Consider the following 13,474-nt stretch of genomic DNA (forward strand, 5'->3'; position numbering starts at 1 on the left):
TCAACCAAAAGATATAGACTTCTAAACAAAAATATAGAGCTGAAAAGGCCAACTTGTATAAGAAAAACTCATTTTTCAAATTATTGTGCATCATTTAATTTTTACAACATCATGCATGAAACTTTAGTTATCTCAGCCTTTGGAAATAATAATAAAAACAGCACTGTATATCCATTTACTTTGGGTCTGCTGATTTTATTATTTTTAATACTAATAAAAAGTTATGTATTATAAGTATGCTGGTCAGATTAATTATAATTTCATGCTTTTCCCAGTGATTATGGTTCTGCACAGAATTTTCAAAAGAACTAGAAGACATAAAATTTCTTCCTATGACATTCTCTTTACAGCTTAATACTACTAAAAATCAATTCTCAAATTAAAAGCACTTAACTTTCTTTTCAGTAAAATGTTCTTTTTACACCATTTAGTTATCATGCATATATGTCTGTCTTAAGAAATGAAAGGGGGGAAAAGGCAAGAAAAGTAAATAAAAATGAAGGGAAGATAAAGCTGTTCACTAGCCTCCTATATGACCCCAATGCAGAAAAGGCTTTACTGAGGGCGATTGCTGTGAAATGCAGTTTCAGCTTTTTTTATGCCATGGTGATATATCTACCAATTTCAGTGCTGTGTGGAGAACAGGAACTTCATTCTAAAAGCAGTTCTGTTTTCAGAAATCACTTGGGATGAGTTGTCAAAAATACTCTAAAATATATTCTAATTGCTGTAAACTCACTTGAATTTTGACAAATGGAATAGTTTGATTTGAATTTTTAAATAATTTTTATTAAAAATACACAAGCAAAATGTAATTATTATTTTCCCTGTGTGACAAATTAGATTTCTGTACCAGAATCAAAATTTATTTGTAGAACTTGAATGAATCAAAAAGTATGTCAAGTCTTTCCCAATGAAGATAGGCCAGTCCCAGAAATGAACTATTTTTAGAAGAAATAGAAAATAATATTGAGGATTTTTAAGAAAATATCAATGATATGAGCTTATTCTTTGGATAAAAACTGAGTCAGTTGAAAACGTAACCCATTGGTTGGCTACTTCTCTCCATCCTGTATTTCATTTCCTTTCATTGACATTTGAAGCCAGGATCCTCATGACCTTCTTTGGATGCCATCTTTGCTTTTCCTGGCTGAATTAGGAGTACCCTGCATATGGCAAGTTGGCTGATTTTGTCTTTCTCCTGTGTTACATTGTAATAACTTGAAGGCAAGGACTTTGTCTTATTCATCTTTTATGTCCTTAGCGCCTGACACAGTTTTGAGAACAGAGTAAGAGGATGGAAAAAAAAAAAAATCGAAAGAACGGGTGAGTGAGTGAGCGGCTGAGCGGCTGAATCTATTCCATAAGGCAGCTGCATTTTACTAAATTAGGGAAAAAATGACAGATTAAGCCCTCAGGGGGAGAAGGATGCTACTTCCAAAAGAGTGCTCAGCATTTGTCTGGGAACCTAAAGAGTAGATTCCAGAATGTATTCTCACATGGAGTGACATAGACCAGCACCCAGCACTCTGAAGTTGATCTGACAGGAATGTCAATTGCCATGCTGTGATTAATAATGGAGAGATACTACAAGAGCTTAGAAAGAAGCAGCTTGCACTGCTTAAACCAACACACAAGAAATGGAGCCTCATTTCCTCCATTACAAATTCTGCCAAAGCACCCAGACAACCTGATTCCAGTTTTCATAGCTGTTAAAATAACTACCTCATTCATATTTTACTGAAAAGGTGGCTTTCTTTTAACATGTGTTTGTAATAAAGAAATTTACTTACTGTTTGTTTAAACAACAGAAAATTCGTATAACAGAGGCCCCGAAGAATGAGTTAAATTGATCTATTATCTATTAACTTTCACAGAAAAAAATTAAACATAGATTTGCAAAAGTTTGAAGATATTCCATCATACTTTATGATCTAAACCTTTGGAAGTGGTAAGGAAACATATCATTGATATCAGCCTATAGTATTTTAAGAGGGGTAAACATACAGTTTGTTTGAACTCCTGTACCAGTGGATCTGTGTTAAAAATGTATACTTGATTAATAATATAATTTCAGTACTCACTGTGATTGGGAAAGGCTTTCAACCACAAATTTTGTTTTAATTATCTCACTGGCACAGGACTTTAAACCTGGAAATACAGGCTAGGATGTAAAGGAATCAGCTCTTTAACAAAAGCAACACACTTTAAGGATGAGAAAAAAGTGAGCTTTGTAGAGAAAAATAAACTCTGGTGGAAGAAGAGGTCCATAGTAATAATCTCAATGCTTTACCCTCAAGCTTCCTTCTATGTCTTGAGGCTTTTTAGTTTGGTCCTTCCTGCCATCAGCACACATTGCCCCAAAGATAAAAAAGTCCCCTTTTTTTAATCCAAAAACAAAAACCACAACTGAAACAAAATGCTTTTCCCTTTGCTCTTTTAAATGTAACTAGGTCTAGTATTAACATTCCAAAGAAAATTTAAGAAAAAAATTGAGATATAAACATAAAAAATACAAAAATAGTTTATATATATGTATAGTTTCTATATATAACTATATATATAGTTTCTGAAACTACAGTAATTAATGCCATGACCTACTAGGCACTAAGAACTTTTTATCTGGTGTGTTCTACCTTAAAGCATGCCTTGGTAATTTCTGAGACGTCCTTATGTTAAATAATGATCTTGTTTTAAGAAAATCTCCATTAAAAACACTTTTTATAGCCTCCAAACACATCAACTCCCAAAGGTTCCTCTGGGTTTTTTTTGTTATCACAATGCCCACGTAAGATTCTAACTAGAAGCCAAGTCAAGTATTTTCTATTACTCTATTGGTCCCTGTTTGTGATTAACCCTCTTAATAAAGCATAAATATATCTCTCTGAGGCCATGGTGCTCATTCTTGACGCACTGGATTCTACCCTTACAGAGTCACTTCAATTACTTGACAGTGAGATTCAGATATAGGTATTTTTTAAAAGCTCAGGACATTCTTTTTTTTTTTTTTAACATCTTTACTGGAGTATAATTGCTTTACAATGGTGTGTTAGTTTCTGCTGTATAACAAAGTGAATCAGCTATACGTAGACATATATCTCCATATCTCCTCCCTCTTGCGTCTCCCTCCCACCCTCTGTATCCCACCCCTCTAGTTGGACACAAAGCACGGAGCTGATCTCCCTGTGCTATGCGGCTGCTTCCCACTAGCTATCTATTTGACATTTGGTAGTGTATATATGTCCATGCCACTCTCTCACTTCGTCCCAGTTTACCCTTTGCCCTCCCCGTGTCAAGTCTATTCTCTATGTCTGCGTCTTTATTCCTGTCCTGCCCCTAGGTTCATCAGAACAATTTTTTTTTTTTTTTTTTTTTTTAGATTTCATATACATGTGTTAGCATACGGTATTCGTTTTTCTCTTCCTGACTTATTTCACTCTGTATGACAGTCTCTAGGTCCATCCACCTCACTACAAATAACTCAATTTCATTTCTTTTTATGGCTAATATTCCATTGTATATATGTGCCACATCTTCTTTATCCATTCATCTGTTGATGGACACTTAGGTTAAAAGCTCAGGACACTCTAATGTACAGCTGAATTTGAAATCATTGTTCTAAGAGCTGAATACGGAAACATTTACAGGAAAAATTCTGATGCTAGGGACAGCTAATGGTTTCTGACTATTTCTCTGAGTTTTAAAAAATGCTGTCCTGTCACTTTGGTCCCATGATTACTAACTCTTGTAAGAAAATGATCTCTATCATTAAGCAAAACACCAAGTTCCCTAAGATGGAAGCAACATCTCACTTGCAGAATGCCGCCACCCTGAATTATTTTGGGAACAGAGCCAGATATAAGAAAATTAATTAATTACCTTGATGATTGTCTCTTCAGAGCTCTCCTATGCTCATACACAGAAGATTTGGGGTTTATGTGAGAGAATTTCCTTCACAACTAAATACATACTTAATGCACACCATCGAAACTGTGAGGTTATGCTGAAAGATAGGAATCATTCAGAGAAACTAATACCTTTTTCCTCTGTGAATATTTAAAACTTAAGTTCCTTTGAACCCAAGAGTATTCTTGGGAGCACACCAGAGATTTTTATGAGTCTATCACAGGTTGTGAGTTTTTTTGAGTTCAAGTTTATTTCTACATCTTTGTACCTTAAGTAGAGGTTTAACATGCATGGCTTTGAAATCATTCCAGAATCTGTAACTTGTAGGGAAAATTTCAAACTTTTAATTTAGAAAACTATTCACCATGGAAATAAAATATTACAGGATAGGTAAGATTGATTTAATTGCAAGACTACACATACATACACACAGTGTGTGTGTGTGTGTGTGTGTGTGTGTGTGTGTGTAAAAATAGACTGGATATAAATCATGATGGAGAAGATTGACAAATAAACAAATTAGATTCAGTTGTGTAAACAAATGGCAAATCAATGTCCTTATCAGGCAAAAAGCAATTAAAATTAATTCATTGGCCCCCAAAATGATTTCTTCTCACAAGGCTTCCCTCAGAGGGACATTATTTTCAATGATATGCTTACTTAATACACCCATTTGCAAAGGCACAACCACTTCAGTGAGCTGAAGATTTTACTTATATTTGGCCTATGGCATCTTTTCCCCTGTGTTGGAAAACTCAGTTAAGATTCACATAGACTGTCAACTACAGAGCAGGCACTCAACTCTCAATTGGTCAAGCTGCATTTGACACAGTGAGGAGCAACTCTGCAACATATGCTGAAGTGACACAGCCCAGAAAACAGGGAACCAAGCATGTTCTGCTGCTTCAGACCTCGGCTATCATGCAGTGTGTGCAAGAGTCTAAGAGCCAAATAGACTTATGAGTCCTTTTACTGTTGAGAAAAGGAAAAAGAGGAAGAGAGAGAGAGAGGGAGACTGAGAGAGAGACTCTGTTGTGTTTTTTGTGTGCTGCATGTTGCCTGTGTATTTTGAAAATGAGATTATGGACAACCACACTCCGTATTTTGAAGCAGAATGACCAAAACCCTATTTATCCACGGAATGAGTGAAGGGCATAGAATACACATCATTATGCAGGAACTGAAAGTTGTGCGGGTAAAATAGTTGAAATCCACCCTGGTGGAATACGACAAGTGGTATACACCATTACTAAAGCAACATGCCATTTATAAATTAAATACGCTGGCAAGCACTTGTCCAAAATAATCATTTCAAGGGCGTAATAAAAGGATAGCAGGGGTAGCAAATAATAGAAGTCTTGTTTCCCAGCTAGAGCCTAGATTGAAGTGATGTAAGTTAACTTATTTAAAGATAACTGAATTAAACAAATACAATGATTCTATTTTTATTGAACAGATAGAATTTTAGAGGAAAGTAATTCAATACTGTAAAAGACACAGTTTCACAGATCTCAATTTCTTCATTTGTTAAAAGAGGAAACCTTAGTAGATGATCTGTAAGGTCCCTTTTACCTTTAAAATATCCTGTTTTTCTACACACCAAATAAATAATCTTAGTAGAGGATAAGAAGCTATCCCTAACAGTAGGGACAGCTATCTACTGTCCCTAATTGTCATTTTATTTGCAGAACCAGAAAAAAAGAGACTCTAACAGTACCAGGTTCACTGTTCAGTATATTTTCAATTTTAAAATGTAGAATTAATTAAATCTATACCTACAAAATAACATTAACAATCAGAAAATAAAGTAATAATCATGATACGTTGACTATGTAAATGAATCACAGATAGCTCTCTGTTCACCTTAATCCTTATAGACTTTTGTACTAGTCTGTCTGATATGTTTTCAGCCCTTCACTATCTGCATGATAATTATAATGCCTATAATATTAATAATAGATACAAGTCATTTAGGATCTGTTTTGTGCTCTTACATTTGACATATTTTATGTTATTTAATCTTCACAGTAATATTATGAAAGTGTGTTCATCTGTTTTATAAAATTAAGAATATGTAAACTCAGCTCTGAGAGGTAAAATAACCTATTCAAAGTGTCCCATCTGCTCTGTGACAATTCCAGGAAATGAGTTCAGGTCAGACTGAAGTCAAGGTGCTGCGTTCGCTGTCCGCTTTTCCACGTGACAAAGGAACTGAGGGGAACATGACCTGAAGGAAAGGGAGCCGATGAAATGAACTGAAATTCAGAGCTAATACAATTCCCTCCAGACAACTCAGCTCAGGTGACTCCGCCCAGACAACAGTCCTCCTTTGGTGAGAGCCCTGGGCATGGACCCATCTCCTTTCCACCATGCCAGGTGCCAAAGGAGCCCCCCGTTCTCCCTTCTGTCCTTCACCCAGGCTTCAAGTCCCAGCTTGCAGCTTGGAAATCCCATTCCCCTCCCAGTTCCCAGCTGGTTGAAATCTCTGGTCTAAAACCTGATGACTGGTTTAATGCGCCCCAATCTGGGCAGGCCCATCCTGCTGGGGGCTAAAGATGAAAAATGACAGGAAGAGCTGTAAGAGCAATGTAAACAATAAGACGTCCCGGTGGGAGGAGTGGGGGACCCTGCAATCCTAGGTCAAGTCACTTGGAGAACCAGAGACAGAGCCTTGGCCTTTTCCCATCCAGGATCTCCTTCCTGGTGTGAGTAGAAAGGCAGGAACAATGTGGGTTTGCAACCGTGGAACTGCATAATGACACTGCCCACCACAGGGCTCTGTCCCCAGCAGTGGACAGACAGGCACGCTTAGAGTCACATATGTATACAACAGTACATATTTCCCTGTCTGTGATCCTGTTTTGACTCCACCAGATTCTGTACCAACCTCAGTCCTTTTGGTAATACACCTTATCTGCCCAAATTCGGCTTGTGCACCCACCTCTTTGCATTACCATGATATTTTAGCCTAGGTAGCCGTTTGATGTTCTGATTATCGCCAGCAGGACTGGCTACATAATTTGTGGAGCTCGGCACAAAGTGAAATGTCAGGTCCCTTGTTCAAAAAGTATTAAAAATTTCGAGATCCCCGAAGCAGAGCCTTAAACCAAGCGCAGGTCCTCTGAGCACAGGACCCGTGTGACTTCTCAGGCTGCACGCCTTCGAAGCTGACCCAGGATGCCTGTTCAATCTTTACGTGGTGAAAATCATACTCCCAGCTGGCTTTCCTCTGAGGATATGAAAACAATACGATGCCTCTATTATTAAAAATATGTAGAGCAGCAGACGTGCTTTTCATCATAACTTTTGGTTCCCAGGTGGCATTAATTAGTTACCTATAGTTCTGCGACATTGTAGTTGTGGTTTTGAATGCAAGCCTGCTTCTCCCTACTTACTTCTCAACTATTATAAGACCCGCTTTAATATTTACTCCCCATCACCCTTGAGCTCAGCATCGACCAAGCCAGGCAACCTACGAGTCTGAGCTGCCCTCCCTGTCTGACCCTATCAGGCTTCCAAACTCCCTGCCAGGACCATGGGCATGGTCCTGACTCATGGTACACTTCAGTGTCCACCCAACACACTCAAGGATGATCAGCTTAGTGCCAAGCTCTTCCCACTAAAAATATTATTCCAGAGAGACTGTGACACAGCAGATGCAAAACTGTGGACTTTTTAAGCCAGTCACTATAATATTCTCATCTATGAATATCATTTATTGATCTTTACCTTTTTTGTTTATTTTAAATTGTGGTTAAATAACATAAAATTGACCATCATAACCATTTTTAAGTTCAGTAGTGTTAAGTACATTTACTCTGTTGTGTAACCTCATAATCATCCATCCCCTGAACTTTTTTCATCTGCCCAAACTGCAACTCTGTAGCCATTAAACAATAACTCCCCATTCTCCCCTCCCCCTAGCCGCTGGCAACTTTCTGCTTCTATGAATTTGACTACTCCAGTTATCTCACATAAGTGGAACAATACAACACTTGTCTTTTGGGGACTGGCTTATTTGATATTAACTTTTGATGTAAATTTTTCGGGTGAGTGTGTAGAACTGAAGGAGAGTCCCAGTTCTAATTAGGGGCAATTAATAGACAGCCACTAACTTTTAGAGAATTTTCTCATTGCTGTAGGAAATAAGGCCTGAAAAGGAGAGTTGGATCTGGTCTCTGGGTTGTAAATATTGTCTCTATCACCAATTCCCTCAAGCTGGCTGTCTCTTTTCCTTCACGTCTTCCTTATTTGTCAAAAATGTTAAAATCCTTTGAATTCAAATGTCTCAATCTAAACTTGCAAAGGGTTTTGTTTCTTGGGTTATTATAAAAGAAGAAAAACATCTTTTTGTCTACATACTAATAAAATCATTCAGGTAAACAGCCTGCAAACTCTTCCATTGTTAGATATTTAATGAGTCTTTTTTTTTTTTTTTTGACTAATCAGCACCTCGTTTCTGCTTTATTTATCCTGAGTTCACCCTTTGTACTGGGAACACTTTGCCTAGATATGCAACTCGTTGCAGGCTGGCCTTGATAAATGGTCTGTGTTTGTGTAATTTAGATTAGTTCAGTAATTGTTTGGACCAAAGACCAGAAATCTTCCCAAGGGTATTAAACATTCACTTTCAGGGCTTGGTGGTCTGTGATGAAGGGAAGGTCAGACCAAAGTTGCTTTACCACCTTTGCCCCAAGGTCACACCTCCTCTTGCTGCCTACAGGCAGCTGTCTGGAATCCATCAGCTGGAAGCTGGCTGAAAAGAACAGGGTTGATTCCCTCGAGTTTCCAGGAAGCTGAGATGTGGTAAAGCTGGCTAATCTTTAGAAAAAATCAGAGAGCAAAGCAAAAGCAAAGTCTAAAAGGTAATACAAGTGGTCCTGTGGCCTTTAGACGTGACAAACATTCTGCTGTGGTTCTGCTTTAAAGAGCTGGTTCCCCAGAATAGTTCTTGAGAGACTAGTTGGCTGACTCCTAGCTTTAAAACTTATTTTAAGTTTGTTTTCTTATACAGAACTATTCCTTTCTTGTCTTTTAAAATATCTGGGGACTCTTACTAACAGAGAGTACAAGATGGATTATGACAGCCTCTAAGAACTCCGAGTTTGTTTTTTTATTTATTTTATTGATGTATAGTTGACTTACAATGTTGTGTTAATGTCTGCTGTACAGCAAAGTGATTCAGACATTATATATATATATATATATATATATATATATATATATATATACACATTCTTTTTCATATTCGTTTCTATTATGGTTTATCACAGGATACTGAATATAGTTAGTTCCCTGTACTATACAGTAGGACCTTGCTGTTTATCCATTCTGTACATAATAGTTTGCATCTGCTATCCCCAAACTCCCAATCCATCCCTCCGCAAACCCCTCTCCCCCTTGGCAGCCATGAGTCTGTTCTCTACGTCTGTGAGTCTGTAGAATCCCGAGTTTGATTTCTATCTCTCTTGCTCCCCTTACCTGATTGACAGGAGGCTCAGTTCTGAACAGTTCTCACAATGGGAGAACTCACTACCGAACATGGCAGCCTCCTTGGAGAGCCTCACTGCTTAGCATTCTCTTCTTTCATCAATCCAAAATTGTTTCCTTTAATATCCTCCCTGATGCCATCATATCCCTTGAGCCCACAGCCAACATGTTTTCCTGCCTTTTCCACACTCTCTTTCATGAACACTGCTCTAATTTCTATGCCAGTTCCTCATCCAACTACATGACACATCCGGATGCTTGTTCTGGCATGACTGCAAATTCCCTTATGTCACGGTTGCTTTTCCTAAAACGTTCTGGCTGGTTCACAGACCAATCTTAGAGGGTAGTGTCTACATCTGAACCCAATCCTAGCCCAGTTCACCCCCTCAGGACAGAGCATGACAAACACCAACCCTATTCTAGATGCTATGGCGCTTTTAAAATATGAAAATGTTCATGTGGTCAGAAATTCCAACATGCCTATAGGCATATAGATGCCACTAATTCAAAACTAGTCTCCCCCTCCTCCAAGGCCTCTAGCCCACGCCTCCCCACCTCCCCACCAAAGGCAACTATGTGGTATCTCTTGAGAAAACAAATTCTTTACATGCACAGCTAAGTAGTTAGATGGTTAGCGATAAGAGGATGAGATGTTTCTTCCCCAAGCTTCATATGTTTTTAACAGGAAAGGACCTCTTATAGCTGGAAACTGGCTAAAAAGTGAGTAGGCAGGCTCCCCAGACATTCTAAAACTGAACTGTGGTAATGCTGGCTAACCTTTCCAGAAAAGTAGAAAGCACAGCCAGATCACAGTGTTTACAAATGCAATCCTATGGCCTTCAGATCTGATAGCTAAAAAATGATACATCTTTACTTTGATTGGTGTTTCTTAAGTTATGAGTGAGGTTGAACCTCCTTTAATGGTTATTACCCATTTATATTTATCAACTATCTCTTCATAGTTTTTACTAATTTTTCACCTTAATATATTTGTTTCATCTAGAAGTGATTTTGCTGTTAACGATTTAGGTTGAGATCCAACTTTATTTTTTTTCCAAATACCTAGCCCGTTGTCTCAGGAGTTATTGAATAATCTATCTTTTCCCCACTGATATGAAATATCACCTTCATTTTACATTAAATTATTTCTAAATGTATTTTAGATGTGTTCTAAATCTCTACCCTAATCCAGTGAACTTCTATTTCTTTCCTAATGCAGAAATGATTTTAGTTATGGCTTCATGATATATTTTAATATCTGGCTCAGATATTCATGGCTAATTTTGCATACGTATTTTTTCATTTTAAATGTGGAATTGTCAGGTTCAAAAAAAGTCTTGTTGACTTGGGAATATATATTATAATACATATATTATACATATATATATCTTACATATGATTAAGGAAAATTAAAATACTGGTAATATTGAATCTTGCTATTCAAAGCAAAGCATGTTTTTACATGTGTTTTTTCTTATATACTCTAGCAGGAATTTTCAAGGCCTTCTTCACATAAAACTTACACATTTTTATTAACTTTATGGGAGCTGATATACGTTTTGTTGTTGTGGTTGTGCTTATAAATGGGATAACTTCTTTCATTGTATTGTCTAAGTGGTTACTGATTATAGAAAAGCTATTTGATTTCTATATATTAATTTTAAAACCAAATATCTTTCTGAAAACTTTCTAATAGTGTTTGTGCTGATTCCCTTGGTTTTTTGAGTATATGTCCATATTAACTAAAAACATGATAATTCTGCTTCTTACTTTATACTTCTGCTTTCTTTCTCTTTTTAAATTTCATTGGCTACTACTTCCAGAGCAATGGGGTAGTAATGTGGCAGATGTTTTAGATCATTTCAATCACGGCTGTTTCATTTTCCTGTTAAAATGACTTATCACTTGCTAAAGGCTAGGAAACTAAGACACTATTTCCCAGGGTCACTTCAAGCTTGGATTCTACCTGTAATCTGTCTCACATTGAGAAGGAGACGATGTCTCCTCATGGGATATGGAGGGTGGATGTAAGGCAAACTGGGCTGAGCTTCTGGTCTGCTGATTCTGCAAACCAGGAGCACCGTCATAGAGGTTTTGAGGTTTTCTCAACCATACAGAGATCCTTGTCTAATCGCTACTTTTGTAGGTATTGAGAGGTAGTGAGCAGGGCATTCATTTTGCTGCCATAGGTCATACCTGAGATGGTGTGGTCACAGAGCCAACCATTGGGGTAGTGGCTGCCAGATTTCCCCACTTCATAATCATGACAGTGAGAGCAGCTCTCTTGGCAGGCCAGTTCTAGACTGGCATTCTGGGAGACACACTTGGAAGCTAAGCCTAGAGCCTGCTCCACAAACTCTTCCAACAATTTCATAATCAGTTCTGCCATGTGACCATATTTACTTAAACTAGCTAGAATGCCTTCTGGTTTCTGCCAACCAACTCTAATGAGAGAACATCCTTATCTTGTTCCTAAGTTGAAAGGAAATGTATTGAGAGTTCTAATATTTAACCACTAAGTATGTTGCTGGCTTTTGAAATTGTGTGTGCCTGTGTACACAGGTACAAATATATTTGCATAATGCTTTTGAAATTATTCCTTTAATTTCCTCTATATTCATGGTTATTTAGTCTTCTCATTTATAATTTTATGGGTTTTTTTCCTCCTTGGTTCCTTTAGTTTCCGGCTTTGAAAGCCAATTTATAGTCAATAAACATCCACTCTTCAACCACTGTTTTAAAAAATATTTTATACATGTTACTTTAAAGACTATTTTCCACCATCTTTTTCATCTGTGTGTGTGTGTGCACGCACGTGCACATGTGTGTGTTTAAAGGATAGAAGTCACACTTTATTTCTGTTAAACTGCATCTTCTTAGATTTGGTCTAGAGTTTTATAATCCAATATATTATCTATATCTTTCATCTTTGTTTCATCTGTAAATTTGACCAGAATACAATTTATATAATGTTCTTAAAAAGAAAGAATTTAAATAGGAGAGGACTAAAAATAAATGCCTGCTGCAGACCTTTAGAAATCACATTAAAGACTGACACTGATTTTTTTTAATTAATATATTTTTATCTTCAATCAGTTCTGAATCCACCAAATTATGCTCAAACTTATTCCATGTTTCTTCACCTTAATTTAGATCAGGACACTGTGTTAAATTTCTCAAATAATTCATCAATTTCCTAGAAGGTCAAGATCTGTTTTTAAGAAATAATTATTTCAATAAATTTTAAAAAATATTTCTTATAAAAATATTTTAAAAACAAATTTCTGAAAACTTTAGTACTAATGTAACACTTATAATATCCCTTAAAATCAAAAATCACTTAGAAAGGTATAATCTTCCAAGACTGAACCAGGAAGAAATAGAAAATATGAACAGACCAATCACAAGCAATGAAATTGAAACTGTGATTAAAAATCTTCCAACAAACAAAAGTCCAGGACCAGATGGCTTCACAGGTGAATTCTATCAAACATTTAGAGAAGAGCTAACACCCATCCTTCTCAAACTCTTCCAAAAAATTGCAGAGAAAGGAACACTCCCAAACTCATTCTACGAGGCCACCATCACCCTCAAACCAAAACCAGACAAAGATAATACAGAAAAAGAAAATTACAGACCAATATCACTCATGAATATAGATGCAAAAATCCTCAACAAAATACTAGCAAACAGAATCCAACAACACATTAAAAGCATCATACACTATGATCAAGTGAGATTTATCCCAGGGATGCAAGGATTCTTCACTATACATAAATCAATCAATGTGATACACCATATTAACAAACTGAAGAATAAAAACCATATGATCATCTCAATAGATGCAGAAAAAGCTTTTGACAAAATTCAACACCCATTTATGATAAAAACTCTCCAGAAAGTGGGCACAGAGGGAACCTACCTCAATATAATAAAGGCCATATATGACAAACCCACAGTGAACATCACTCTCAATGGTTAAAAACTGAAAGCATTTCCTCTCAGATCAGGAACAAGACAAGGATGTTCACTCTCACCACTATTATTCAACATAGTTTTGGAAGTCCTAGCCACAGCA

The 13,474-nt window shown here is 36.9% G+C and overlaps 2 protein-coding genes across 14 annotated transcripts in view; one reads left to right on the top strand and one right to left on the bottom strand.

The window, feature by feature from the left end:
- The window catches only part of NELL2 (neural EGFL like 2), a 601,925-nt gene that overhangs the window by 507,156 nt on the left and 81,295 nt on the right, over nucleotides 1–13,474 (top strand). The window lies entirely within an intron of this gene.
- Nucleotides 1–13,474, bottom strand: part of TMEM117 (transmembrane protein 117) — a 522,112-nt gene that overhangs the window by 40,951 nt on the left and 467,687 nt on the right. Inside the window, exon 7 of one of the 13 annotated variants that reach the window (XM_082422575.1) lies at nucleotides 413–6,133. The exons of the other annotated variants lie outside the window; for them this stretch is intronic. Within the exon in view, the coding sequence (XP_082278701.1) occupies nucleotides 6,062–6,133 (72 nt within the window). The 3' untranslated portion in view covers nucleotides 413–6,061. Of the gene's footprint in view, nucleotides 1–412; nucleotides 6,134–13,474 lie in introns of those variants that run through there. 13 annotated transcript variants of the gene reach the window in all.

This window comes from Balaenoptera physalus (assembly GCF_965194825.1).
Source record: "Balaenoptera physalus genome assembly, chromosome: 13".
NCBI classification, from domain to species: Eukaryota; Metazoa; Chordata; class Mammalia; order Artiodactyla; family Balaenopteridae; genus Balaenoptera; species Balaenoptera physalus.